The sequence below is a fragment of the Cervus canadensis genome, chromosome 10 (genome assembly GCF_019320065.1).
Source record: "Cervus canadensis isolate Bull #8, Minnesota chromosome 10, ASM1932006v1, whole genome shotgun sequence".
Lineage (NCBI taxonomy): Eukaryota > Metazoa > Chordata > Mammalia > Artiodactyla > Cervidae > Cervus > Cervus canadensis.
The window spans coordinates 33,238,166-33,265,080 of record NC_057395.1 but is presented as its reverse complement, the minus strand read 5'-3'; the positions used below and the strand labels follow the sequence as shown (position 1 = coordinate 33,265,080).

Below are 26,915 nucleotides of genomic sequence, written 5' to 3'. Positions count from 1 at the left end.
CAAGGGGTTGATTTGAGAATGGCTTTTACGTTTCTAGGACTAACAGAATATGGAAGGTGAGTAAATATAAAACCTTCAGTGTGGTAAATATAAAACCTGTCTTTTGGAGCTCCAAACTGGAGTGTGTTATGTCTCAGAAAGATATTACACAGCATTTTGAAGTGACACGCCACTTAATATAGACTCTGTTGTAGTGTCTATGCTGTGATGTGTACCTGTTGCTACAGAAATAATGATTTCATTATGCCCTTGGAGAAAGTGAAGTCTTTACTATCAAAATATGTCAAAGCCATTGACTTTACAAATTAAACAGAATCTTCTTTCCACTTTAGCTGTACGTCCAGTTACCTTGAGTTGCGAGATGGAGCTGATTCAAATGCACCAATACTTTCCAAGTTTTGTGGGACATCTCTGCCCATCAGTCAGTTGTCCTCAGGAGAGGTGATGTATTTGAGATTCCGGTCTGACAACAGCCCCACTCATGTGGGATTCAAAGCCAAGTATTCTATAGGTAATGACATTTTTCTATTCAATAAGAAAGTTGTGACAGAATGATTACATTAAAACTTTTTAAAAAATGCCATTTTTAAAGAAGTCTATCTGCCTAATTTTAACAGTTATTTTAATGATATAAGTAAGGAATGTGAATGTTTAAAACCACAAAGTCATTTATCAATTTTAATTTTTACTTTAATTTCCATCTTAAAACACTTTTTTGTATACTTGAATATTTTTATTTTTCTCTTAATTTTTACATATTCAGTTAAATTCTTGTTTCTTCCTCTTTTTGTCATAAAATATGTGTAATATTACTTTAGATAGTAAAACTGTTTAGCAATCAGATGGCTAGTTTTTAAAACCATGACTTTGACCTCCTCAATATTAATGGATAATTCGAGATGTTTTTCCCCTAAATCTCTAGCACCAAGTCATTCACTCAGTGTTTTGATTTCTTTCCTTTAAAAGATAAATAATAAATATTCATTCTGAAGATTCACTACAAGATGGTCACAGTTACATAGAATTTAGTATCTAATGGGTCTGAACACAAACCAAACATATTTGATACACTCAAAACTCAAGAAGCCTGGTTGTAACAATATTTAACCTATACCATAGGTCTTTTATAGCCTGAGGAAAATTGCATATAATTCAGTCTCTCACATCCAGCTGATAAGAAATAATAGGATAATAATTTTCAAAACCCTGAGGTACCCATCACTGCAGTAGCACATTTATTTGATAAACTAGAAATCACAGGCATAACTAATCAACCACAGCATCATTTCTAGTTGAGCTTGAGCTCAGAATCACCAACGCAAGCTGCTAGGCAGCTCTTATCAGTCTACCAGTTAGTTCTGGAAAGAAACCTGCTTGCAATTAGTAGCTTTTACACACTGTCCTGAGAGAATTCATGAGACATCACAGGATATGCCATTCAGCAGTCTTTCCATCTTCCCTTTCCCATTATTAGATTGGACTCGTGGTATCATTTCTCTGTACATCAATAGCAGATTTCATACAATAAGGAAAGCACAAACTGAACATTTCCACCATTTTTAAAACTTCAGTTTATATTCACTTGGCACCGAAAAGCTTTTCAATGTGCTGGTTAAATTTCAAAGAAACCGTAATAGCATATTGCTCTTTTTCTGCAGCCCCGTGTGGGGGAACAGTGACAGGGCAAAGCGGTGTCATTGAGAGCAACGGATACCCAACACAGCCATACACAGACGACTTATTCTGTGAGTGGCGTCTCCGGGGACCCATGGGACACTATCTCACCATCCACTTTGAAGACTTTAACCTTCAGAATTCGTCTGGTTGTGAACGAGACTTTGTGGAAATCTGGGAAAACCATACATCTGGTCAGTGAAATATGTCTGCTATCTTTTGGGAGGTGTCTATTTTCACCTGTTACTCATTCAGCCTCTGAAATACCCTCATTTCCAAGAAAGGCAAGAGTTTGTTTCTTGCGAAGAAGTGCAGATCAGTTAGCTATGGACCGTTCAGCATTTCTCTTCCTCATTCCTTACCCAAGAAAAAGTGGTGTCCAAAGCCCAGGGGTCATTGTAGAGCTTATCCTGGGACCACACTGAGAGAGCACTGTGTGGGAAGGCACCCTCTTTCAGGGGACCTTCCAGGGCCACAGCTAGATATTTGAGGGGCATCCTATAAGGGAAGGAGAGGAAAGGATAATATACTGGGACTTCCCTGGTGGTCCAGTGTTTAAGAATTCGCCTTGCAATGCAGAGGACATGAGTTTGATCCCTGGTCAGGAAATTAAGATCCCACATGCCACGGAGCAACTAAACCTGTATGTCACAACTACTAAGCCTGCACATTATGGAGTGGAACTAGAGAAGCCTGTGTACCATAATGAAGACCCAGCACAGCCAAAAAAAATTTTTTTTAATTTAAAAAAAGGGTGATACACCGTGGAAATGATATGAGATGGATGCTTCCCACTCTGTCTCCTTGGACCATTTCACAACCAACTGAGCCGACTTTCCTTGTTGTGCTGATGCTCTTGGTTCTCCCTGGTTGCTGTTTTTGTCACTCACCTTCATGTATTTGCATATATCAGTTTGTATTCATGTTTGACCTATTTCTCTTGCCAGAGGTCACCGTTTCTTCCTGGGCAGGGTCTTATCTATGATTATTTTCTTCGGGAATGCCAAATATCTCAAGTAGAGGTTAAGTGAAATCAACCCCCGGGACTTATACATGCTTCATACTTATTTCACTCTCACAGGTACCTTATTGGGCAGATACTGTGGAAGCAGCATTCCCAACAGCGTAGACACTTCCAGCAACGTTGCTTTGGTCAGGTTTGTCACAGACGACTCTCTCTCTGCCTCAGGATTCAGACTACGGTTTGACTCCAGCTTGGAAGGTAAGTTTGTTGATTCATTAAAAAAATACACACACACACATATATATATCATATTACATATATATAAATAATGGGTTGGTCAAAAAGTTCATTTGTGTTTTTCTGTAAGCCGTTATGGGAAAAATGAATGAATTTTTTTTGCCAATCCAGTAATATGTATTAATATAATACATATTAATATATTTCTGAGCAGCTATACTGAATAGACAGTCTACTTGGACACTGGTGTTAAATAAGCTGGACAAGACACCATGGCCCGTGTCTCCTTGAACCTCAGTAGTCTAGCGGGAGGTAGACAGTAATCAGATGGTCACACCAATAAATGAAAAGTCACAAATGCAATCAGTGCTACAAAGAAAAGGATCTAATGCTGAGACGGTGTGAGGAGACAAGAGCCTTCACCACATCTCATCTGAAGAAGGCCAGTCCCTTATTGCTCCAATCATTTAGGATTTGTGTTCCAAGCACCCTGACAAGCTCAGGTGAAATAAAGACCTTGTTGTGAAAACACTGGATGATCATCTGAGCCTTCTGCTTTCAGACTCTGATGGTTACTATGCTTACTGGTATCTCATAGTTCTTTGGTCAGGATGACAAACAGCTGCCAGTGAACTATCAATATGATCCATGGAAAGCAAATGAAAGTGTTAGTCGCTCAGTTGTGTCCAACTCTTTGCGACCCATGGACTGTAGCCCACCAGGCTCCTCTGTCCATGGAATCCTCCAGGCAAGAATACTGGAGTGGGTTGCCATTCCCTTCTCCAGGGGATCTTCCCGACCCAGGGATCGAACCCAGGTCTCCCGCATTGCAGGCAGGTTCTTTACCAGCTGGGCTACCAGGGAGGCCCTATGATCCATGGAAGCAGAGATTAAGTATTAAATATCAGAAAGAGTCCTTGCCTACTTACAGTGATAAATAAGAGCAATAATTTTGTCCAGTGGGGCAATAAAAAAAAAATGCTTTACTTTTGAGAACATTCCTTACAGGATCAGATTGGAAGTTTTCTTGTTTTTGTTTTGTTTTCCCTTCAGCGTGTGGTGGGGATCTCCAGGCCCCCTCTGGAACATTCACTTCACCCAACTACCGGAACCCTAACCCTCATGGCTGGATGTGTGAGTGGAGAATCACCGTGCAGGAAGGGAGGCAGGTCACCCTCACCTTTAACAGCCTGAGGCTGGAAGCCCATCCATTCTGCAGCAGTGAGCATGTGACAGTAAGTATCCCCTGCAGCCAGCGATGTTATAGTCCATTGTTTAAGGAGCTTATTGACCCATAAATCACAGTCAGAAAACTAGGTCAGGAATATTCCCCTGCGTGCAACTGTATCTCACACAAATTCTAAGTGTTTTAGATAAAACAAAGTCACAATAAATGTTGGCCAAAATATTTGTAAAAGCTGTTTTAGGATACAGTTATCTCAGCCTACATCAGGGTCATGGGCAGGATAAATTTTAAAGAAAATGATCATTACATGTGGAAAACCTGCGTAAACAGAAAAGTTGAGCCTTTGGGTAGCACATAACTAACTGGGACTAGAGTGACAGAACAAGCCACCACCAAAAGTTTTAAGCAGATGGGTGGTCCTGCCTAATTATTGTTTGCTGGCAGATGTCCTGAGGTTGCCAAGCTCAGCTTTGAGATTAAGAAAGCAAATTAAATCCCTCAGTGTGAACTGTGAGATGACAGATATATGCATACATACTATATTAACTATAGCTGAATATTAGTATATTTCTCCACCCAACTTTCCCTTTCTCCTGTCTTCGTTATCTCACTAAATAACTGTTCCAGACTTGTGGTTGCTCAGGCCCAAAGCCTTGATGTGTTTTGGAGTCCTTTCTCTCTCACTTTATACTGCATCCATAAGCAAGTCTTGTTGGCAGTATCTTTATAAAAAATCCAGAAACTAACTACTTCTCCTTATATCCACAACCACCACCACCACTACTCATTCAGATTTATTTCAATAACTTCCATTTGGTCTCTCTACTTCCACCCTTGTCTCTCTGCAGCTCAACACAGCAGCCAGTGTGATGAGTTTAAACCTAAATCAGGCCATGTTGCTTTCCTTGACAATCTTCTAATGACCTCTTATCTCACTTGGGGGGAAATCCGAAATCTTCACAATGGCCCAACTGGCCGTACGTTATATGCTGCCCCTTCGTTCTCTTATCCATGTTCTTATTTCAAATTCCCCTCCTCTCCAGCCACCCTGGCCTTCTTTCTGTTCCTTGATTTGGGCTAAGATATCCGTGTGACCACTTCCCATGCACTGTTGCCTCTGTCTGGAATGCTCCTTCTCGCTTGTTCATGCCCTTAATCCATTCTGGGGTCTGCTCAGATGACTAGATCTGAGAAGCCTTCCCTAAGTACCTTCATTAAGTAGACCCCACCCCACTCTGGCCTGGTCCTTTTCTTGCATTACTGGTTTCACAGCACTTCACAACAGCTCACAGTCCATGTATTTATTTGTTTGTATATTGTCTGCTGCCCAGACTAGAATGTAAGCTCCGCTCACAAGGACGCGCACTTGGCTTCGTTCCCTGATAAATCCCCAGTGACTCACTCATAACAAACACAGCAATTGTTGAATCGATCAATAGTTGAAGGACTGTCACTATCCTTTTTAAAAATAGCCACCTTTGTTTTCATTTCATTGTCTCCTACTGGATAGTGAATTTCAAAAATATGAAACATCTCTGTATGTTACTCTGTTTGTATTGCCCTAAAATAATCATATTCAAACTTCAGATTTTGCTTCTTAGATCTAATATCTGAAGGACCAAAATGTTGTCTTCTGTCAAATATTGAGAATTACGGAGCCCAGTGTGATTTCTCTTATTTGAAAGCCAGGAAATTTTGGACCAAGCTTGCTTATTTTGAAGGAACATTTTTCCTCTTGTTGAACGAATAATACAGAAACAAGAATGAAGTAGAAAAAAATCGAATCACTCTCACTATACCATATTTTGAAGCATTTTCTTATCTTTTCTTGGCAATGCATAATACTATGTAGTTGTATTTAGGTGACAGAAATTCATTTCTGTACTAATTTTCATCAATTGTTTTCTCAATATAAATACAATGAATGCTATTGAATCATTTTTGTAGAGCTGAGAAAATAAAAAACAGAAAAATACTTGGAATCCCACACAACCATTACTAAAATTTTGAGGTTTATGCTAAAAGTCTTTTTTCCTTTGAGATCATATTGAAACATAATCATTAGAAATCTTACCAGCAGAGTATTCACATGCCCTACAGGAAAGATAGTAAGAAAAGTCATAGTTTCAAAACTCAAATAATAAAATAAAATTTACAGCATCAACCACAAATTTTGAATCATGTCCTGCTTGTCATTTCCCCATCTCTGAATCATAAATGCCAAAGGCACCCTTTTCTACTCATTCAGCTACATCTTTTGATAATTATGTCATTATTTCAAAATAATATTCCTATGCGGCTGCTACTTTTTATTTTATTTTATTTTTTTTTGTCTTAGACATTATCCACATTCAACTGTGGAAGATGAGGATTTAACTGTCTTCAAAAACCACCCCAGGATCACCACAAATGCACATGGGGGTACTCGCAATTCAGTTACCGCCCCCAACTACCTCCCCAAATACTCCTGTCACAGATTTTGTTTAAATTGTTACTCAGGGGTTACATGAATATTGCTATGAAAACATCACTCCCACTTAAATGAAGTATTGTACTCTGGTAGCATTTGCTTTTGATTTTCCAAGTAAAAACTGTGTCCGGTTTTACATTTTCATGGTTTTGTGTGTGTGTGTGTGTGTGTGTGTGTGTGTTATTTTCTATGTTCAGTTTAGTTGCTCAGTCGAGTCTGACTCTTTGTGACCCCATGGACTGCAGCACGCCAGGCCTCCCTGTCCATCACCAACTCCCAGAACCTACTCAAACTCATATCCATCACGTCGGTGATGCCATCCAACCACCTCATCCTCTGTTGTCCCTTCTCCTCCCGCCTTCAGTCTTTCCCAGCATCAGGGTTTTTTCCAATGAGTCAGTTCTTCGCATCAAGTAGCCAAAGTATTGGAGTTTCAGCTTCAGCATCAGTCCTTCCAATGAATATTCAGGACGGATTTCCTTTAGAATGGACTGGTTGGATATCCTTGCAGTCCAAGGGACTTTCAAGAGTCTTCTCCAACACCATGGTTCAAAAACATCAGTTCTTCGGCGCTTAGCTTTCTTTGTAGTCCAACTCTCACATCCATACATGACTACTGGAAAAACCATAGCTTTGACTAGACGGACCTTTGTTGGCAAAGTAACATCTCTGCTTTTTAATATGCTGTCTAGGTTGGTCATAACTTTTCTTCCAAGGAGTAAGCGTCTTTTAATTTCATGGCTGCAGTCACCATCTGCAGTGATTTTGGAGCCAAAGGAAATAAAGTCAGCCACTATTTCCACTGTTTCCGCATCTATTTGCCATGAAGTGATGGGACCGGATGCCATGATCTTAATTTTCTGAATGTTGATCTTTAAGCCAACTTTTTCACTCTCCTCTTTCACTTTCATCAAGGCTGGTGTCATCTGCATATCTGAGGTTATTGATATTTCTCCCAGCAATCTTGATTCCAGCCTGTGCTTCATCCAGCCTGGCATTTCACATAACGTACTCTGGATATAAGTTAAATAAGCAGGGTGACAGTATACAGCGTTGACATACTCCTTTGGAACCAGTCTGTTGTTCCATGTCCAGTTCTAACTATTGCTTCTTGACCTGCATACAGATTTCTCAGGAGGCAGGTCAGGTGGTCTGGTATTCCCATCTCTTGAAGAATTTTCCACAGTTTGTTGTGATCCACATAGTCAAAGGCTTTTTAGTCACTAATTCTTCCACACATTCCACACTCCAGGTGTACATCCCCACCTTATATGATAAAACACTTCCATCGGTTCCATTCATTTTCCTTAGAAAGATCTTCCTTGAGCCTTTGCCCATCAGCTGCAAGTCTGATTCCTACTGCCATGCCCAGATTTACCTTCATCTTCATTTTTGCAAGTTCCTTCATCCATCTCCTGGAATTTATGATACCTGGCTTTATGATATGAGTGTTTCCCATTCTTGGTTAATTTCCTCTTTGAGGTAAGGCACATGCTCTCGTGGCTCTCTAAGGACATAGGCATGGGTGACAAAGTTTTTGAGTACATGTATACCTATAATTATCTTTATTCTATCCTTATTCTTTGGACTGTATTATGTATGTCAAATATGTTAATCATAATTTTGAGACTTTTTATTGCTTTTTTGGGAGTCAGTCTCCTTCAAGTCCCTCTCTCCCATTATATTGGTCTCTGGTTTTTACATTGGATGTTTCCCTAAATGTCTACTGACCCTTGACTCTTCATTCCTATTTAAGTATTAAGTGCTAAAAGGTGATGGGAAGCTGTCTGCGTGTGACTGGAGCCATCAACTTGTGGGCTTCACGCCGGGTCGGGGTGGGGTGGGAAGGAGGCGGCGGAGGGTGACCTAGGGGGTATGGGACCGTTAAATCAGGGAAACCACAAATATCATATTACAGGTCTTCCCCACCCCCTCACCCCTGAGGTTAAAGCATCAAAGAATCACTTTCAGAATAAATTTCTGAATCTTTAATACAATGTCCACATTCCTTTCTTTGAAATACATTTTTATGAGTTCCATGCTTGTGTTGTTTCCTCTTCATTCTGCTCCAAGCAACAGGATGTGGCTTGTTTTCTATTTATCCTTTATTTGTTGAGAACTTGACTGAAAGAAAGAAAGGAAGCGAGGAAGGAAGGAAGGAGGTAGGGACTCTTCCTGAGATCTACGGGTTGCTCAAGGGTGGCTTTGAGCAAGCCACTTCCAGACCAGTACTTCATGCAGTGATCTAAGCATACCGTTCCTTCAGACAGGCTGCCTGTTTCACGCTGTGCCCAGATGAAGTGGGAAAGCCACACCATCCCATGTGCAAAACAATGAGCCGAATGCCCCATTGTATTCCTGCTTTTAGCGCATTTTTTGTCCTGAATTTCACGTACCTACTTCTTACCCCACTGTTTTCCAAGAGTTTTAGTTTCTCTGTTCAAAGAGGAGTAGAGGAGGAATGTGGAAACAGCCCTCTTGTTCCTCCTAAAAGCAGGGGTTTGCATGATAAATGATGCCTCACAATTCTTAGTCACTGTGATTTTACACTCAGGGCAGATGCTGGGGAGACACAAGGGCCATTGATTATAGTTTTGCACATATTATCCTTGTAGTTGCAAATAATCCCTTTTGATTCTGGCAATGTGTTGCCCATTCCCGTTTTTAGAATTATTGAAATACTTCTCTCCTGTTTCCTATGCATTATTTCGTGGTTTGGAATCAGACGCATAATTTGAATCCCAATTTTATTATTACTGGCTCTTTTAAACTGAGCCAAGTGGCATAATCTTTCTGAATTCTGGTGTGTTAACCTGGAAAACAGGGGTAATATAGTATGTCTGACAGGTTAGTTTGCTAATTTGATAAGGTAATCCAAGTGGGTTATTAGTAGAGTCTGGCATGTTGTTTGTGCTCAGTAAATGATAAGAAATGTTGGGTCCATTCCTATGAGCTGGAAGACACTTTAAACCAGAAGCCCCCAAAGAGCTACATTTAATGGTCAATTACAGTAGACAGAAAAGCATACAGCTTTTGTATGGAATACAGTATCCACCTCCGTAGCTCTCAATGTCATATTCAGCCTCATTATTCCTAATTGTTAGCCATTCCAATCCTTTTTAAAAACAGAACTGTCACTCACTCCATCATTTACTGTTTAGTTCCTTCTAGATCTTTCTTGAGCTATCCTAGATATCCACTTGGTTTTGGACAGAAGTAGAAGAATATTTTGCCAATTATCATAACCATGTGCATAACTGGAGCTGTTTAATATTTTGGAGTCCACAATACTCAAATCCATTTTTAAAAGTTCAAACTTGTAAGAAAGTTGAAGCTTTGAATGCATAAGTAATTAGGAAAGAACTATTATATTGAGATTGATTTTTTAAAAATCACTTTTCAAGGCATTTAAAAATATTTGAATTCTTCTATACTTCAGTCCATCAGAGACTAATGTTTAAACCCTCTTTGCCGATGTCAAAGGTCCTGATGCATTGCTAAGAAAAACTGCTCCCCAGTGAACTCTGTGAACGAAGCCGTAAGCATGTTGGCATAGCTGCTTTACATTTCGAGCACAGTTTCCTGTTGCAAAGAGCACAGCGGTTTTTTACTTGTCACTAGGTGGCAGGAGGGCATGACTGCATTTTTGTGCAGTGACCCTGAGGGCACAAAATGCGCTGCCGGGTGATGCACTGGCTTGTGACCCTGGGTCAAGTGCCCATATTGTGAAATAATTCATTTTATCTCAGAGTTTCCTTAGAAGGAAGCATGTCTAGGCTGGGAACATAAACTCCTAGGAAATACTCAATAAGATGGGCTATGTCTAAAGGTTAAACTGTTTTTTCCAACAGGTATTTAATGGCATTAGAAGTAACTCACCCCAGCTGGAGAAACTGTGCAGTAGCGTTAATGGCAGCAACGAGATCAAATCTTCAGGAAATACAATGAAGGTCATTTATTTCACAGATGGGTCCAGGCCGTACGGCGGCTTCACTGCCTCCTACACATCCAGTGAAGACGCAGGTAATAGCAGCTGCTGAGAATACACCTGTGTCACCGTCTACATGGCAAGTGACCTGCAGCTGCTGCCAACAGCAGCGGGGTCATCCGTGTCCCCCTCAGAGATCAAGGTTACACCTAGAATCTTCCATGAAAGACAAACCTAGCCAGATAGAAAACCCAGCCAAAAAGCCCAGAAACAAAAGACAAAAACTTCTAGTTTTGGAAAGAAAACTGCTATTGCGAATTAGAAAAGTTAAAAAAAATGCTGTTAGAAGAGCTTCTAGCTGAGTTCCACGCAGTGTCACCATTACGGACGACTGCCAGTCCCTCAGCCCTTGGGCAGTTCTCTGTCCTGAAGAAGGACAGAGAACTCTTGGAAGGTAGCTTACCCCCAGAGGGTAACTAATGCAACTGAAGACAGATTGTATTGTTCCTTAGTCCTCCATCTATCAGATATAGACTTCCAGCATACATGAATGTAGGGTTCACATACGATATGGGATATTTAAAATTAAGCAAGATAATGGCCTTTCTACTGTAAATATCCTCCTACTTTCTGGATTGGTGTTATTATCTAAGAACTTTAAACTTTAGGAAGAGTGGAATTGAATATTTTTTTTTAAAAAACCCTTTATTGCATTGATACAAAGAATATTCATTCCCTTTTAAAAGGAGCAAATTCATTGCAATGCCAGTGTTAAATATTATCTCTTTTATTCAATTAAATTCTCAGGTCAAGTGGAGGATTCCTAATCAGAAGCCATCAGGGCCACCATTATATTTGGATATTACTTTAAATGAAATATTAGTGAACAGTGGGCTCATATTAGAAGATACTGACTTAGCCAAACCTCACTCACCTAATCTACACCTTCAGGGAAATAAAGGAGTTGCTTATTTTTGTGCATCTTTCTTTCTAAACCCACAGAAACAACTTCTGTAGTTGGTGTGATGAGCCAGCCCTTTAACCACAACCCTGACTTCATCTGGAAAAACAAATCAAGGCAATAAAAAAAAAGACTGCTATGGTTATTATAGATATTTTTTCTGTCACATGTTTATCTTCTATGGCCTGAGTCTGACAACTAGTCTTTTTTGCCTTCTGTTTCCTCAGTGTGCGGTGGGTCCCTTACAAGTTTCCCTGAAGGAAACTTTACTTCTCCTGGCTATGACGGAGTCAGTAATTATTCAAGAAACCTAAACTGCGAATGGACGCTCAGCAACCCCAATCAGGGCAACTCCTCCATTTACATTCATTTTGAGGATTTTTATCTAGAAAGTCACCAAGACTGTCAATCTGATGTCCTTGAGTTCCGAGTGGGTAAGTCCAATCAAGGAACATGTTTTCCCATTCATATCTACAACTTTCTCCTTTTGCCTGGAGTCCAGTGACCTCCCAATGAAGAAAGTCAAGCACTGTAATGTACGTATGTAGGGTCCAGAAGAACACTGTTCAGACAAAACCATCATTCTGCATGTGTCCAGCTGAGAACAATAGCTCCCATAAACAGAATGAGATGGATCAGCGTTGACAGCTAGATCCTAGGTTTTAAAGTTTTTTTTACCAATTGTGTCTCTGTTTAAATATATGCTAAAAAATAATTATGAAAACATGAATTGGAACAAAATGGTGCCTAGGATGAAGAGGTCCATACCGAAAAAAGCATTCTTTTTCACCATGAGGCACTCTTTCCTTTGTAGTGGAGAAAGATAGAGGATTTGTGAAATGTCTGCTAATAAACCAGAATTTAAATGTGCATCAGTGAATAGCTTGAAATTTTTATTATTATTATTATTTATTCTGATTGAATTTGTTGAATATATTTTTCAAAAGTTATATAAATGACACTCGGTGCATTGTTCTGCTCAGGTAATGCTGATGGGCTTCTGATATGGAGACTTTGTGGATCTTCAAAACCTAGAATGCCATTGGTTATACCTTATCCACAGATATGGATACACTTTGTCACCAATGAGCGTGTAGAACATGTTGGATTCCATGCACAGTATTCTTTTACAGGTAAGACTGATGATAAGCTCTCCAACTCTAGTGATAAAACAATACATAAATTTTTAAATGATATTTTCCAGAAAGATCTCACATATATTTTGTTAGATTTATTTCTAGGTTTATTTGTTGGTTTTGTTGGTAATGTCAATCAGACATTTTTATTTATACTTTCTACCCAGTTCTTTTTTTTCTAGACAACTCAAAATAATATTTTAATTGGTATAACAATTAAACAGAAAATGAGCAAGGATATATAAGGCCTGAACAACCAACTTAACCTGACATCTACAGAACACTTCCAGCAACAACAGTGGAATACACATTCTTTTCAAGTGCACGTGTAACATTCTCCAGTGCAGACAATATAGCCAGTTCTTATAAGTAGACAGTTGACTGGGGAAAGGAGTGAGATTTCTTATCCACTCAGTCAGCCAGGTTGCCAACTGGTTCTTCATCATATTGAAAGAAAAGAGTCAGACATCTGGAAGCATTATTATTTCTGTGGAACATCATACCATACTATGCTTTCAAAATGTATTTTTGTAAATTAGAAAATTTTTTCTAACTTTTTCAACTTTCTGTGCTAATGTACACCTTTATAGCTGACTATAGTACATGTGTTTATTGTCAAATGACAAACTGTTTAGTTATGGTACTGGTCATATTCTTCAAGCATACATGTATTTTCATGGGCCGACTTTTTTCAAGAAAGCCAATATTCTTTACATTGTCCCTAGTGCATTTATTGTCAGGTGCATTTATTCTATGCTCATCCAAGTTTTGCCATTTTTGGTTCATACAATCTTCCTTCTCCTTTGTATCAAACTTGAGCCCACCCTCATTATGTGATTACATTTAATTAACACTATATAAGATTCTTTTTATTTCTAATCTTCCATCTTTTTACTTTCAGTTTTACATTGCTTTCATCTAATTTCATCTATTTATCCATTTATTGCCCTTTTTAAAAAATCATAAAGTATGATGGCTATAAGTAGTATTTACTTTGACTTTACAGAATTTTGCAGGTTTTTTCCTATCTTATTGAGAAGTTTACAAATCTAATTTCAGACTGTGGTGGAATACAGATAGGTGACAGTGGAGTGATCTCAAGCCCCAACTATCCAGCTGCCTACGACAGCTTGACCCACTGTTCTTGGCTATTGGAAGCCCCACAAGGCCACACCATCAATGTGAGTACTGACGAGTGGGTGAAATATCGATACTTCTGAAACTGTACAACAAAAGTACTGTGTCCTGGAAGGAGACAGAGTTTTTTTCTTTTTTTTTTTTTAATAAGCAAGTGATTAGAATAGACTTAAAGCCTGCCATCAAATCATCTTCTCCCTAAAATTCTCTGATTGGAGTACATACATTGGCATCTACACATTTACAGTTAATGAAGGATGAAATATATTCCATTCTTTTTCAAGCACAGGAGAAGCTCTCTGTAGAAGACCATTCTCCATCTGGAATAGAGATGCTTTCATGTTCTTGATATAAGTTGCCATCCCAGTCCAGGGGACTGAATATGACCCTAATTGACTCCCATTCTGGGAGAAATATTCACTCTCAAAATTTCCAAGAGAAACTTCAATAAGAAAAAGTAGAGAAGGGCAAGGAGAATGAAATAAGATATGTAAATACAAAATTACATAAATTAAAATGAAAGGATGCAGAAGGACTTCAGTCTAACTCTACGTAGACAGGCTCATTTACAACTCAGAGTGTTTTCTCACTTCTTCTCTTTTCTCCTGCAGCTGACATTCCGTGATTTTGACATTGAAGCCCATGAAAACTGTGCCTGGGACTCGATCACTGTGAGGAACGGTGGTTCTCCTGGATCACCCATCATAGGACACTACTGTGGAACTTTAAACCCAGGGACGATCCAGTCAGGTTCCAACCAGCTGGTGGTGATTTTTAATACAGACCATTCAATACAACACGGTGGATTTTATGCTACATGGAGCTCAGAGACTTTAGGTAAAAGAAATACTATCTGTACTTACTTTTATCATCAATGTAGTTTTAAAATTTACTAACGAATCCAACAAGTCTATATTTTGTACTCTGTCAGACTCAATTCTAAATTTTTACACTACACATGTCATCTCATGTAACAGCCTTCTAAGGAAGACACACTATCGATTCACATTTTCTCCACTTGCATGGGTGGAAGCAGGATAAATGGGTTGATAATCTGCCCAAGTCGTGTAGCTGATAATCAGAAGACTTGAGATTTGAGTAAAGACAGCAGAGCCCAGAAACTTTTTGATTTAAGTACTTCCACCATGTTGCCTCCATCGGCAAAAGGCCATGGCACAGCTTGGGAATCACAAGTAATAGAAAATATGTGCTGGAATCACAAGTAGTTTAAAGGATTTTGAGCTTGGAGGCAGGATGCAGAGTGGTGAGTTGAGGGCAGTAAAAGCCGTCATCCACGTCCTGAAGATCTCCTGGAAAAGGAAATGGCAACCCACTCTACTATTCTTGCTTGATGAATCCCATGGACAGAGGAGCCTGGTGGGCTACAGTCTCTGGGGTCGCAAGAGTCGGACACAACTTAGAGACTAAACCGCCAACACCACATCCTGAAGAGCTTTGGCTTCTGAATTACCCCTCAGGCAATGGGGAGCTAGTTGAAGAGTTTTGAGCAGCAAAGTGACAAGATAACATTTGTGATTTAGAATGAATGCTCTGTACAGGGCAAAACATAACAGATCTGGTTTCAAAAGATTAATTGTTGTACCGGCAAACTATGAACTTCATGGAAATCCCCAGAAAATGTAAGACTTGCATTGGATACTTTTGTTAGGATCCCATCATAGCCTTGCAATATGACAGAGGACAGTTATTTCTAGAAGAGTCGGGGGGAGGGGAGGGTGATTAGGAAGCTCTTTGTGGAAAAGAGCTTTGATTCAAACTGTCCCTTATTAACCCACTGGTTGCTGTTGGACTTGGAAGGGTGTTTGAGATGAACCCCCTGGTTTCCCAAGGGTTTAAAAGCAAAAGATACAAAGAAAACTCTAACTTCATTTTGTTTTAAGTTCACATATTTTGCTTTTGTTGTCTCTTAAGAACATATTTTTTTTCCATTTATTTTTATTAGTTGGAGGCTAATTACTTTACAATATTGTAGTGGTTTTTGCCATACATTGACATGAATCAGTCATGGATTTACATGTGTTCCCCATCCCAATCCCCCCTCCCGCTTCCCTCTCCATCCCATCCCTCTGGGTCTTCCCAGTGCACCAGCCCTGAGCACTTGTCTCATACATTAAGAACATATTTTAATATTACAAAATAATCCTAGATTTTTCTTTCTTTAATCCCTGTAATTTAATTTTCATCCATTGACATTTCAGTGTGAATGAGCCAGGTTGCATAATGGAAAGTTTTCCCCTCCTCAAAATCATTTTCTCCTGTTTATGTTAGATTAAAATGACATGTTATGTATGTATGTTAGAGTAAAATTGCAAATGAATATAGACTTGCACTCTCATGTGTTAGTGGCAGTAAAAAACAAAGCTTGAGATTGTTGGGCCACAAATATTAATACACCAGAGCCTCAAGGGGAGTAAAAATTCTTGCTCTTGTTTGATGATAGAGTGGAAGTCTGTTCTCTTTTTGGCATGGATTAACGGGATCAGGTGAGTTCAGTCCAGGGGTAACCAAACAGTGACAACTGAAGGTCTCTGTGACTTCACTGACCCTACATTTGCTGAGAGTCCTTGCTGTGGACCTGCTCCGAGGGTCAGAGACTTATATGTAAGGAGAGATGCACTGAAATCTCATTTAGAAACGTGTCTTCTCCAGAAGCCTTGGGCTTACCAAAATTGTTATATTCTTCACAAGGTGACGACTGTTTCCATGACAATTCTTTCAGGCTGTGGTGGAGTACTTCATTCGAACAGTGGTACAATCAGGTCCCCTCACTGGCCTCAGAATTTCCCCGAGAACAGCAGATGCTCCTGGACAGTCGTTACACACCAAAGTAAACACTTGGAGATCAGCTTTGACAACAACTTCCTCATCCCCAGTGGGGATGGACAGTGTCAGAACAGCTTTGTGAAGGTCAGTGTGCTTGTGTATTTAATTGGAGCCAAGCCGGTTTCAGGAACGTAAACGTTTAGATTAGAAATGACTCATTGCTCTCAAAGTAGGAGAAGGACAATTTCACTGCTTGGATTTCTTGAATGAAAAAGTGAGAAACATCAACCACTGGGAGTTTAAAAAAATGCTTTTTTGCATCTTATATGTTCTGTCTCTGAGGGCCTGTCCACCTTTTAGTGGAAAGAACATTGGCGTGGACTCCACCTCCCTTGCATTTACCGCCTGCATGTTCCTCTCTGAGCCAATTAAACATTTGGGCTTTAAATCACTCAACTGTAAAATGAAGAGAATAATTCCTACTTTAGTAGGAATGTTTTTAGCATTAGAGGTAATATGATACAATAACATAAATAGTACTCAGTACTTGGAATATAAAAACTACTCAATGAGTAGAAGTGGCAGCTCTGGGGAGCCTTGGAGTTGGAGCTGCTCAGTATCTTGAAGGTGATGGTACAGTAAGTCCCCTATGTATGAATGAGTTCCATCCAAAGAGTGTGTTTATAGGTCCAGTTTGTTCATTCCGTTCAGTGCAGTCACTCAGTCATGTTTGACTCCTCACAACCCCATGGACTGCAGCACGCCGGGCTTCCCTGTTCATCACCAACTCCCGGAGTTTACTCAAGCTCGTGTCCATCGAGTCGGTGATGCCATCCAGCCATCTCATTCTCTGTCGTCCCTTCTCCTCCTGCCTTCCATCTTTCCCAGCATCAGGGTCTTTTCCAGCGAGTCAGCTCTTCACATCAGGTGGCCAAAGTACTGGAGTTTCAGCTTCAGCATCAGTCCTTCCAATGAATATTCAGGACTGATTTCCTTTAGGATGGACTGGTTTGATATCCTTGCAGCCCAAGGGACTATCAAGAGTCTTCTCCAGCACCACAGTTCAAAAGCATCAATTCTTCAATGCTTATTGGACCATAAAGGAAGTTGAGCGCCGAAGAATTTCTTTATTAGTCCAACAGTTAGCCTAGGTACCCAGCTAATACAATTGGCTATATAGTACTGTCATGTATTAGGTTTATAATACTTTTCACACAAATAATACATAAAAAACAAACACACAAAAAAAACATCTTTAAAGCAGAGACATTACTTTGCCAAAAAAGGTCCATCTAGTCAAGGCTGTAGTTTTTCCAGTTGTCATGTATGGATGTGAGAGTTGGAAGACCTGACTCATTTGAAAAGACCCTGATGCTAGGAAAGATTGAAGGCGGGAGGAGAAGGGGACAACAGAGGATGAGATGGTTGGATGGCATCACTGACTCAATGGACATGAGTTTGGGTAAACTCTGGGAGCTGGTGATGGACAGGGAGGCCTGGCATGCTGCAGTCCATGGGATCAGACATGACTGAGCGACTGAACTGAACTGAACTGAACTTTACAGTACAGTACCTTGAAAAGTACAGTAGTTCCAACTACATCACTGCTGCTTTTATGCTTGCTTCTGGACATCCTGGACTTGAAATAAAGATACTGCACTACCGTACTCTCTATAGTACTGTACAGTAAAATACATGAAACCACAACCACTGTAGAGGATACAGGCACATGACAAGGTATACCAGACATGTGAACTGACGTACGTGATTGGACATGTGAACACACATTCACTTCTTTAAAAGTTCACAACTTGAAGCTTCGTGTGTAGGGGACTTACTGTCTAAACTGGTGTATAACCAAATGTATACACACATATGTGTGAATACAAGTGACACTGGGAAATTGAGAAAGATAGGTGGACTGTATCAAGTCCACCTCCTGCTTATGATATTAATGATAGTTTTATGAGATGTCAGTATTAGAGGAAACTGGGAAATGTGTACCAGGGATTCTTCTATGTCTTACAACTGCATGTGAATCTGCAGGTACTCAATAAACATATTTTTTTTTAAAAAATCACTTGAGTGATAAAATATCACATGCAGCCAGGCTGAATTGTACAAACCTTAAGAAAAGTCAGAAAGTTTTTGCCAGTTTTGTAACATTTTGTAGATCTAATATTTAAGAGTTCTAGGTCATCGAGCCAATGAAATGAGATCTTGACTGACACAGCAGCAATGAATATTTAATAACTCCTTACCATTATTATCATGATAACACCTATGATCTGGGGCCAAAAGGTAGAGATGTCAGATCCATAATTAATGACTTCAGGAAGGCATAAGCCTTTGAGGATTCTTGAAGTTCCTTATTGAAGAAGTTGAGACGCTTTCATAGAAGTTTTAGCTCTGATCATTTTGCCTTTTCAGTGATGTTTGTAAAAAGAATATATGCAGATCTCTTAGTAAGTCATGTTTATAATTTTACTGAATTAAAAATACACGTAGTACAGAATGTGGCTAGAAAACATCTGTATAGTGTTTCCCTGGATAGTTAAGGGCAGGGAGTGGGAGGACATAAAGGGGATGCTAGGGAAAATGTGGGTGTGCATTTCTTTCCTGATGCTTATTTTGATCTTAGATATTTGGCAGAATATCCTCACTCTTGTTATCAGTAGTTCCAGCCCCAGGCACCTCCCATATCTCATACATGGCAAATATAATCTGACTTCAGTAAGCTGAGTAACAGCAGGATATGCAGTGTTTGAAAATCACTTGAAATGACATGACCTTGAAGAGCTGATAGTAAATCTGTGCTCTGCATTTGGTCTCCCTCACACTTCTTCCTCTGGGCCAAGTTGCTAATAGAAATGTCTATAACAGCTTGATGTGTTATGGCTTTGTTCGAGGAACATTCCTGCAAGTGCTAAGTTTAGAATGAGTAATTCAATGTGAAGGAAATGTTGAGTAGTCAAGTAAGACCAATCCAAACCCAATTCCCTTCTTGCCTTCTTGCGCTAGGTAATGCTTAGTTGGGGGTTGGGCAAGTTCAACTAGATCAGGTCAACTAGGAGAAGGCAAGAGGAAATGGCCTAGCTACACAAAAATGAGCAGTTTCCTTGGAAGAGTCAAGAATGGGCTGTGCTAAAAAAACAAAACAAAACAAAAACAGCTTAAATGGTTCGCAAAAGAAAATACTGCAGATGTGCATGGGTTTTATTTACCATTGTGTTTCGGTCTCTATACATCTGAGTGCCCGTCGTGTTCCAGCCTGAGCACATTTAACCGTTGACCAGGGAAAGCTTGGGGCATTAAGTCCTGTTTCTGGCTCTGTTAGGTGTGGGCCGACACTCAGGAGTCCAGCCAGACCCTGTTAGCCACGAGCTGCGGGAACGTGGCCCCGGGGCCCATCACCACGCCCAGAAACGTCTTCACTGCCGTGTTCCAGTCTCAGGAGGCCCCGGCTCAGGGCTTCTCTGCTTCCTTCGTGAGCCGTAAGTAGTACAGAACGAGTCGTAAGTAGTACAGAACGAGCGGGTCCTTGAGAGGGCGTGGCTGCCATGGGCAGACCTGGGGAGGTGAGGTCTGCTCCACAGTTGGTCAGAACCCTGGGGATGGGCTTGAGTCAATCAATCACCTGATCCCGAGAGTGCACCCTTCCTTCCAATTCAGTGAGAATGGAACCAGATTCAACCGTAGATCACTAGAGAAATGACGTAGAAGGCCTGAGTGCCACTTGTGAATGTCCGAAATGGACCCTGAAATCCACAGTGGGGCAGGAATTGAGCTGAAGGCCGTCATTAGTAGCCAATCAGCGCGCCTGGCTCACAGCGCTTACCTGTCTGCATGGGACTCATTTGGGCTATAAAAACACGGGCTTCACCCCAAGTTTGTCTGAATTCAGAATTTCCCTGGCCAGGGACTTACATGTTTTAGTTTCTTAGCCAGATGATTCTCATGCTCAGTCAACCTTGACAGTCACCTTCTTAAGGATTTTCTCTTCCTTCTCTGATGGCCACTCCTACCAGGTAAAATAGTGAGGCGGGGAGTTTTCAAGACTGAGACACAGTGGTGCAGAATTAAAGCCACTATTTACAAACCACTGTTTAGGAAAAAGTTTGATGAAAGGAATTGGAGGAAATAACACAGTGAACAGGTATTCAGACATGAATAAGAGAGTGGTGTAAACGAATTAATGAAAGGCACCCCAGACCTGATTTTAGGCCTCCACTTGGTTCATTGTATTTGTGTATGTGTGTTACTAACAGTTTAAAAGAATACTGACGTTTTCTATTTATGTTAGGGAGTGTGTGAATTAACTAGTTAGTGGTTATAGAAAAACAAATGTCATTTTATTGGTTAAAAAAAAAAAAAGGTAGTTATCTTTATTTCTAACACCAGAGAATCCCATGAGAAATTGTTAAAGGGTTGGGATTAGTAAATTCAACCATTTTATAAAGCAGGTATTATTTTTACAGCCATATTACAATGGTAATGAGAAGAACATGTTTTTCCATAATATAATACAGTATTTAAAAACTTCAGTTTATTGATCAGGCACTGATCACTTCTCATCAGTTTTATTCCTTTAGCTACATGAATCCTCTTCAATCTTTGCTAAGTTATCCTTTAATATCTTAAAATTAAGAGATTTGCAGTGGATGTGTGGAAAAATTTCTACTTAGCCCAAAATTCTGCATCATTTTCTAAAAAATAATGGTGTTCTAATTTTGCATGCATATTTATTTTTAAATCAGAGCTCCATTCTTTTAGTTACCATTGCTTCCATTTAGAGTGTCTCAGAGAATATCTTTAAAGCAGCGGTCCCCAACCTTTTTGGCACCAGGGACCAGTTTCATGGAAGACAATTTTTCCATGGATTGGCATGGGGGATGGTTTCAGGATGATTAAAGCACATTAAATTTATTGTGCACTTTATTTCTATTATTATTACATCAGCTCCACCTCAGATCATTAGGCAGTAGATCGCAGAGGTTGGGGACCCTGGCTCTAGAGAGCTTAGGAAAATTGAGGCTTTCCTCACTGATAAAGAGTTGTTGTCTGGGAGAACAAATGTTCTGAGAATACCTTTTTCTTCCCATGTAGGATGTGGGAGGAATTTCACTAGCCCTTCAGGTTATATCGTTTCTCCAAACTACCCAAAGCAATATGACAACAACATGAACTGCACCTACATCATAGAGGCCAGTCCTCTGTCCGTGATCCTCTTGACTTTGGTGTCTTTCCATCTGGAAGGTAAGTTTATTTTTATGTAAATTACAGTTGGTTCTAAATAAATGAACGAGCAATAAGTAGAGGCCGAGATTGTCTAAAAATCACCATTTGAAGAAAACATGAAAGATGTGAGAGTGGAGTTGATGTAAACTTCAATAAAATTCCATCTAGTATTTTAAGAACATACATATCATCCTATATATTCCATCCAGAGGTAAAAAAAAAAAATAATGCAAGAGCTTTAAGAATACAAGCATCACGTAAATGACCTAAAGAAAGTAAGTCTGAAATCTATTACATGTTAATCATTGTTTCTAATTTATTTATTTGCATTTATTCCACACAGGTACATGTACCCACACACAGTCATACACATGTGTGCACACACATATACACACACAATGAACTAACTGGCAAGAGAAACTTCACCACTGAGTCAAAGTATCAATAGGTACTCCATAAATGTTGAGTGAATGAATTATTGACATTAATAAATATCTGTGATCTAGTTTCATGAACTATAACTGTGAGATACCCTTTCCTCTCCTTTTTCATCCTCTTCAGTTCCACAGGGATTGGGAAATTGCTGACCATAACGCCCCTTTGGGCTTCCTCCTGATTGCTGGCAAAGAGCCAGTGGAGCTGAGGTTTGAGTTGGGTTCTGACGACATTTGACACAATTTGATGTTTAATTGGGTGGTATCACACCACGGAGAAAAGACAGGCACCTTCAACCACTCAGTCATTTTAACATTTTTTACAAATTAACTTTTCATTTCTAAATCACAATTAATTTGTACATTTGCTAAGCTTCATCTGTCCAACCAAAATTTGCTTCTGTTTGGGTTGGTCTCCCATGGCATGTTAAGTTAAATCTGGCAAAATGTTCTACAATATTCAGCCTCCAGAAAATTTATGTCTCATAAAAATAAAAATGACATTTCAGTACTCATATGTTGATAAATTACACAAAGCCTGTCTCACTGGATCCTTTTTCTATGACCTTGTTTTCCTATATCTCTACATATTGTAGCTTCTGATAAGTGTTTGCTGGAAAATGCCAAGTATGCATTGATGTCTGTCACTGTAGAAATGGACTAAGAAGTAAAATAGAATCTTCCCAGCATTTCCTAGCACAAAATTCCAGTAATATAAAAAGATGTTCATGATTTATAAAGTATTCATATTAGGGGAAGATAAAGCAGTTTATATAAAAGATCCAATTTTTTAATTTAAAATAAAGTGTAGAAATAAAATCTGTAAGACTATTAAGCAGTACTTTAAAAGTTGTTACTATGGTGTCATAGATTGATAGGTGATATTTATTTCCTTCTTTATAGCTGTCTGTTTTCTTTTATGAGTTAAGAACTATCAAAAACTTTTTAAAAAATTGAAGTATAACATGTAACATTATATTGGTTTCAGGTGTACAATGTAATGGTTTAATATATATATATATTGCAAAATGATCACCATGATAAGTCTAATTAAATTCATCACCATACATTATACCTTTTCTATTATTTTTATAATTGAGACAAAGTTATTTTAACAAGATGGGGAGAAACTTGTGGCTTGGATTGTGTGCTTATATGTGCATTTGTTCTCATTAAATTCCATAAACACGAGAATGTCATAGGCAATATAATTTAGACTAAAAAAAGATGATGTTGTCAAATATACTACATAAAATAGCCACACACAGCACTGCCAAAACCAATGGTATATATATGATTAGAAGGCAACCTATATTTAGGGTGAACAGTAACTCCCTGAGTTTACGTGACCAGATAGGGTAAAGAGCTGAGCTTACTGTGGACTATCTGACCTAGGATGGGGGGTATTTTAATATTTTAGGATGGGTTTCAGTGCCAGAATGGCCACTTACTAATGACATGACTTTGTACAAAGTACTTAATCTTTCTGATAATCACTGTAATTTTTGCTAAAATATAAAATAGTACTTGTGAAAGTCAGATCGTGCCTGTAGAAACATTATCTTGTGAACCATAATTCATCAGAGTGGCCATTTAAAAAATATTTGTTATTTAAATTTATTTATTTGACTGCACTGGGTCTTAGCTGTAGCTTGCAGAATCTAGTTCCCCAACCAGAGATAGAATCTGAGCCCCCTATGTTAGGAGCTCAGGGTCTTAACCATTGGACCACCAGGGAAGTCCCAGAGTGGCCATTGTTTTGTTTTTTTTGCTGCCACCAGGATCTTTTTGCTGCCACCAGTCAGGATCTCCAGACACACCCTTAATGTGAGTCACCTGCAAACAGATATTTGGTTTTTCCAGATTCAGTGATTTCTTCTTTACTGATAGATTTGCTCAGAATTGCCCAGTTGAAGAGATTACTCTTTGTATAAGATCATATGATGATGTCTTGTGACATTTCTAGTGTTACACGTACTCAGCATTTTCAAACTGCTCAGTGAGTCATTTTCTGGCTTAGATTAAATGAATCATGATGATTCCCCAAAAGGGCAACATTAATCAGATTTATTTTGTAATTAGATTCTTATCATTAATCATATCCATACCATAGTTCATTGAATACCATCAGCAAGTAGCTACAGTAAAAATAATCTTCCACCCCCTTCTAAATGAGCCTGAAGAAATCATGTGCAGTATATTGTGGTAAAACTGAGAGAGAATTGCTCTCAAGAAAAATCAGAGCCAGTCTATAGGAGCATCCATCTTCCTAGCTGCTAGAGGCCATAGAACCGTTTCTAAAAGATTCTGTCCAAAGTATTTCTGAGTCCAAGCAGCCAGCAGAGCCTGTGTTGACTGGGTAGAGATGAACATTGTTTCTGCTTTTTATGGTGGTCCACTGACACAAAAGTTGAATTTGTCAAGGAAAAAATGAGCTATTCCAGGCTGTGAAATACTACAGGGAAACACCCTTGTCCATACGCTGTGTCTACTAAACACTGACAACTGGTTAGGAAAGATTTTACCTTTCAGGCTAGTTGAATGCTTTTTGATGCTTTTCCTACAGAGAGGTTACAAATGTTCACTGACCTACTTTGTATTAAAATGAGTTGCTCTGAAAGCACGTTATGGTATTTTATATTGGCATAGGTTTCTCTTTCTCCTTATTACTACATTTCCAATACTAGTCATTCTATGAACTACATACTTATCTTTTCTATACAATCACTACCAAACTATAAAATTTCAGGGAAGTCAAAAGTCATAGAAGAAATTTCTATTTGAGCTCTTACAAGACTTTTAAAATTACCTCAAGACTAAAATGGTTCTTGGTTTTCTTAACAGTGTCTTCCAAAGCTGTGAAATAAAAATAGAGATTTGACAAATTCAAAATGTTACTTTGGTCAAAAAGAAAACAGCAAAAACAGACAAAATATAATGAGAAAGCATGAGAGAGAAACTTTTAATGTTTACACTTATTTTGGAATCAGGTGTCATCAAATACTCGTTTTACTTTCCCAAATATTGAACGGTCTAAAAGTATATTTTTCTGTTCTCATTATTCCCATGGCCAAGCAGATGCCTCCAAGGTGACAGGAGGATTATAGGCCTTTTTTCTTTTTTTAACTTTATAGAAGAAGAAAACACTTCACAGATGAGATAACCTAAGGCAAACCTTTGCCTTCTGTGCCTTGGTTTTTCTATCATTAAAATTGCATAATAACATTGATTCACCTTGGCGACAGAATGAGGGGTTTAGAATTCTTAACTAAAAAGTACCAATTCTAGGCAAATTCTAAACTCTGTTTTTCTCAAATCCAGAGTATCTCTTGATAAGAACTGAATAGAGAGTAGTCCCTTGATACAGAAAATGGGGAGAACAGCACGGAGGTTTTCTGCCTCTGTCCTCCAGAGGTGGTCTCAAAGGTCCCACAAGTAACAGAGCTAGATTTCCAGAGCAGCCAGTTGGCAAATTCTATGTAATATTTACCTTAATTTTCCTTCATTAACTTATAAGTTCTGGTTTACAAGCTATGCATAATAGAAAGCCAAAAGGAAAAACAAGAGAAAATTTGGTTTCAGATTTTTTTTTCCTTTTGCCCCTTTTTCCCTCCAAGAAGCAGGATAATTGTCTTTTATCCATCTTAATTCACATTTCTCCTCCATTTAAACTAAGTTGTTGTTTTTTTTAAAGTGGCATCATGCAGCTACTTACCTCTTCTTTTCTTTGCTTCCACAATTGTTTCTCAAGAAATCCAAAAGTAGGCCCATTTCACAATTCACTACTTTAGAAAGCATTGAGCAATGGTTCTTCTGAAATAGTTCCTGTTGATGTTTTATACAAACTGGTCAGGCTCCAGCAGAGACGGTATAGTTGTATGAGGTCCCTTGCTTGCCTGCATGACAAGACCTTGACCTTCACACTCTGCTAAGCTGATCTCTGTCCCAGGACCTGCTTCTCCTTCCCAGGGGATCATCCTCCACTGGGAGTCCAGCCTGAAGCTACTCAGAGCTGCCCCCGATTCACATCCCTCTCTTGAGAGCTCTCTGCTATTTAACTGGGAAGACTTTAGCATATCTATAATATTATACTATTTCAATAAAAAGGATTTCCCACTATTTCTATTCCTCTCTTAAATCTCTGCCTCTCTATTACTCTGAAAGAAAATTGAAGTCTGCATCTAAATTCCACAAGTTTCTATTTTTGCCGAATTACTCATCCTTGGCTTCCTTTCAGTTCTCTCCAAGTTCATGGAATCATGATGAAATCCAGAATTGAACATTGCTGTCTGTAATGAAGCCCAGAATAATGTGATAAAAATTGTATTTCAAGATATTAGATAGAGCTTTACCCATTTCAAATAATAACATGTGCTTTAAAGTTTTTCAGGAGGATGGAAAATAGACATAAAAACAAATCATGAAGGATTATTTTATACTCAAAGATTTCAATAGTAAATATTCATCAAATCACAGACTGAAGATCAAATTCAGAGTAGCTGTAGTGCCTTGTCCCATGACATGAGCTCTTGCCTATGAAAACAGTGTTATTCCATTTCAGGGAACTACTCTTCCTGACAAGTTTTCACATGTCTGATTGAATGCTACCCCCTGGCCATTAACTCAACTTCGAAATAACATCTTGCTCTTGAAGAACTTTTTTTAAACCTTGACTAAGTTCCTTTCTCTCCCTAGAAGACAATCATCTAGTTGCATTTAACTATATTCCACTTGGGAATTTTGTGTATATTTTGATTATATATTCA

The 26,915-nt window shown here is 39.0% G+C and overlaps 1 protein-coding gene and 1 long non-coding RNA gene across 6 annotated transcripts in view; one reads left to right on the top strand and one right to left on the bottom strand.

Moving 5' to 3' along the window:
* The window catches only part of CUBN (cubilin), a 281,074-nt gene that overhangs the window by 199,437 nt on the left and 54,722 nt on the right, over positions 1-26,915 (top strand). For all 4 annotated transcript variants that reach the window (XM_043478782.1, XM_043478781.1, XM_043478780.1 and 1 more), the window contains 12 exons: positions 333-511; positions 1,659-1,868; positions 2,756-2,896; positions 3,929-4,110; positions 10,383-10,554; positions 11,648-11,854; positions 12,404-12,553; positions 13,616-13,737; positions 14,305-14,530; positions 16,434-16,621; positions 19,815-19,971; positions 21,584-21,733. In XM_043478782.1, coding sequence (XP_043334717.1) covers positions 333-511; positions 1,659-1,868; positions 2,756-2,896; positions 3,929-4,110; positions 10,383-10,554; positions 11,648-11,854; positions 12,404-12,553; positions 13,616-13,737; positions 14,305-14,530; positions 16,434-16,621; positions 19,815-19,971; positions 21,584-21,733 — 2,084 coding nt within the window. The remainder of the gene's footprint in view (positions 1-332; positions 512-1,658; positions 1,869-2,755; positions 2,897-3,928; positions 4,111-10,382; positions 10,555-11,647; positions 11,855-12,403; positions 12,554-13,615; positions 13,738-14,304; positions 14,531-16,433; positions 16,622-19,814; positions 19,972-21,583; positions 21,734-26,915) is intronic.
* Positions 21,859-26,322, bottom strand: LOC122447979. 2 transcript variants are annotated; one of them, XR_006271468.1, is made up of 3 exons: positions 25,865-26,322; positions 24,959-25,005; positions 21,859-23,985 (listed from the first exon to the last, which is right to left on the bottom strand). It is a non-coding gene; the product is annotated as an uncharacterized LOC122447979 (long non-coding RNA). The 2 variants fall into 2 exon arrangements; XR_006271467.1 differs by having other exon boundaries at positions 21,859-25,005.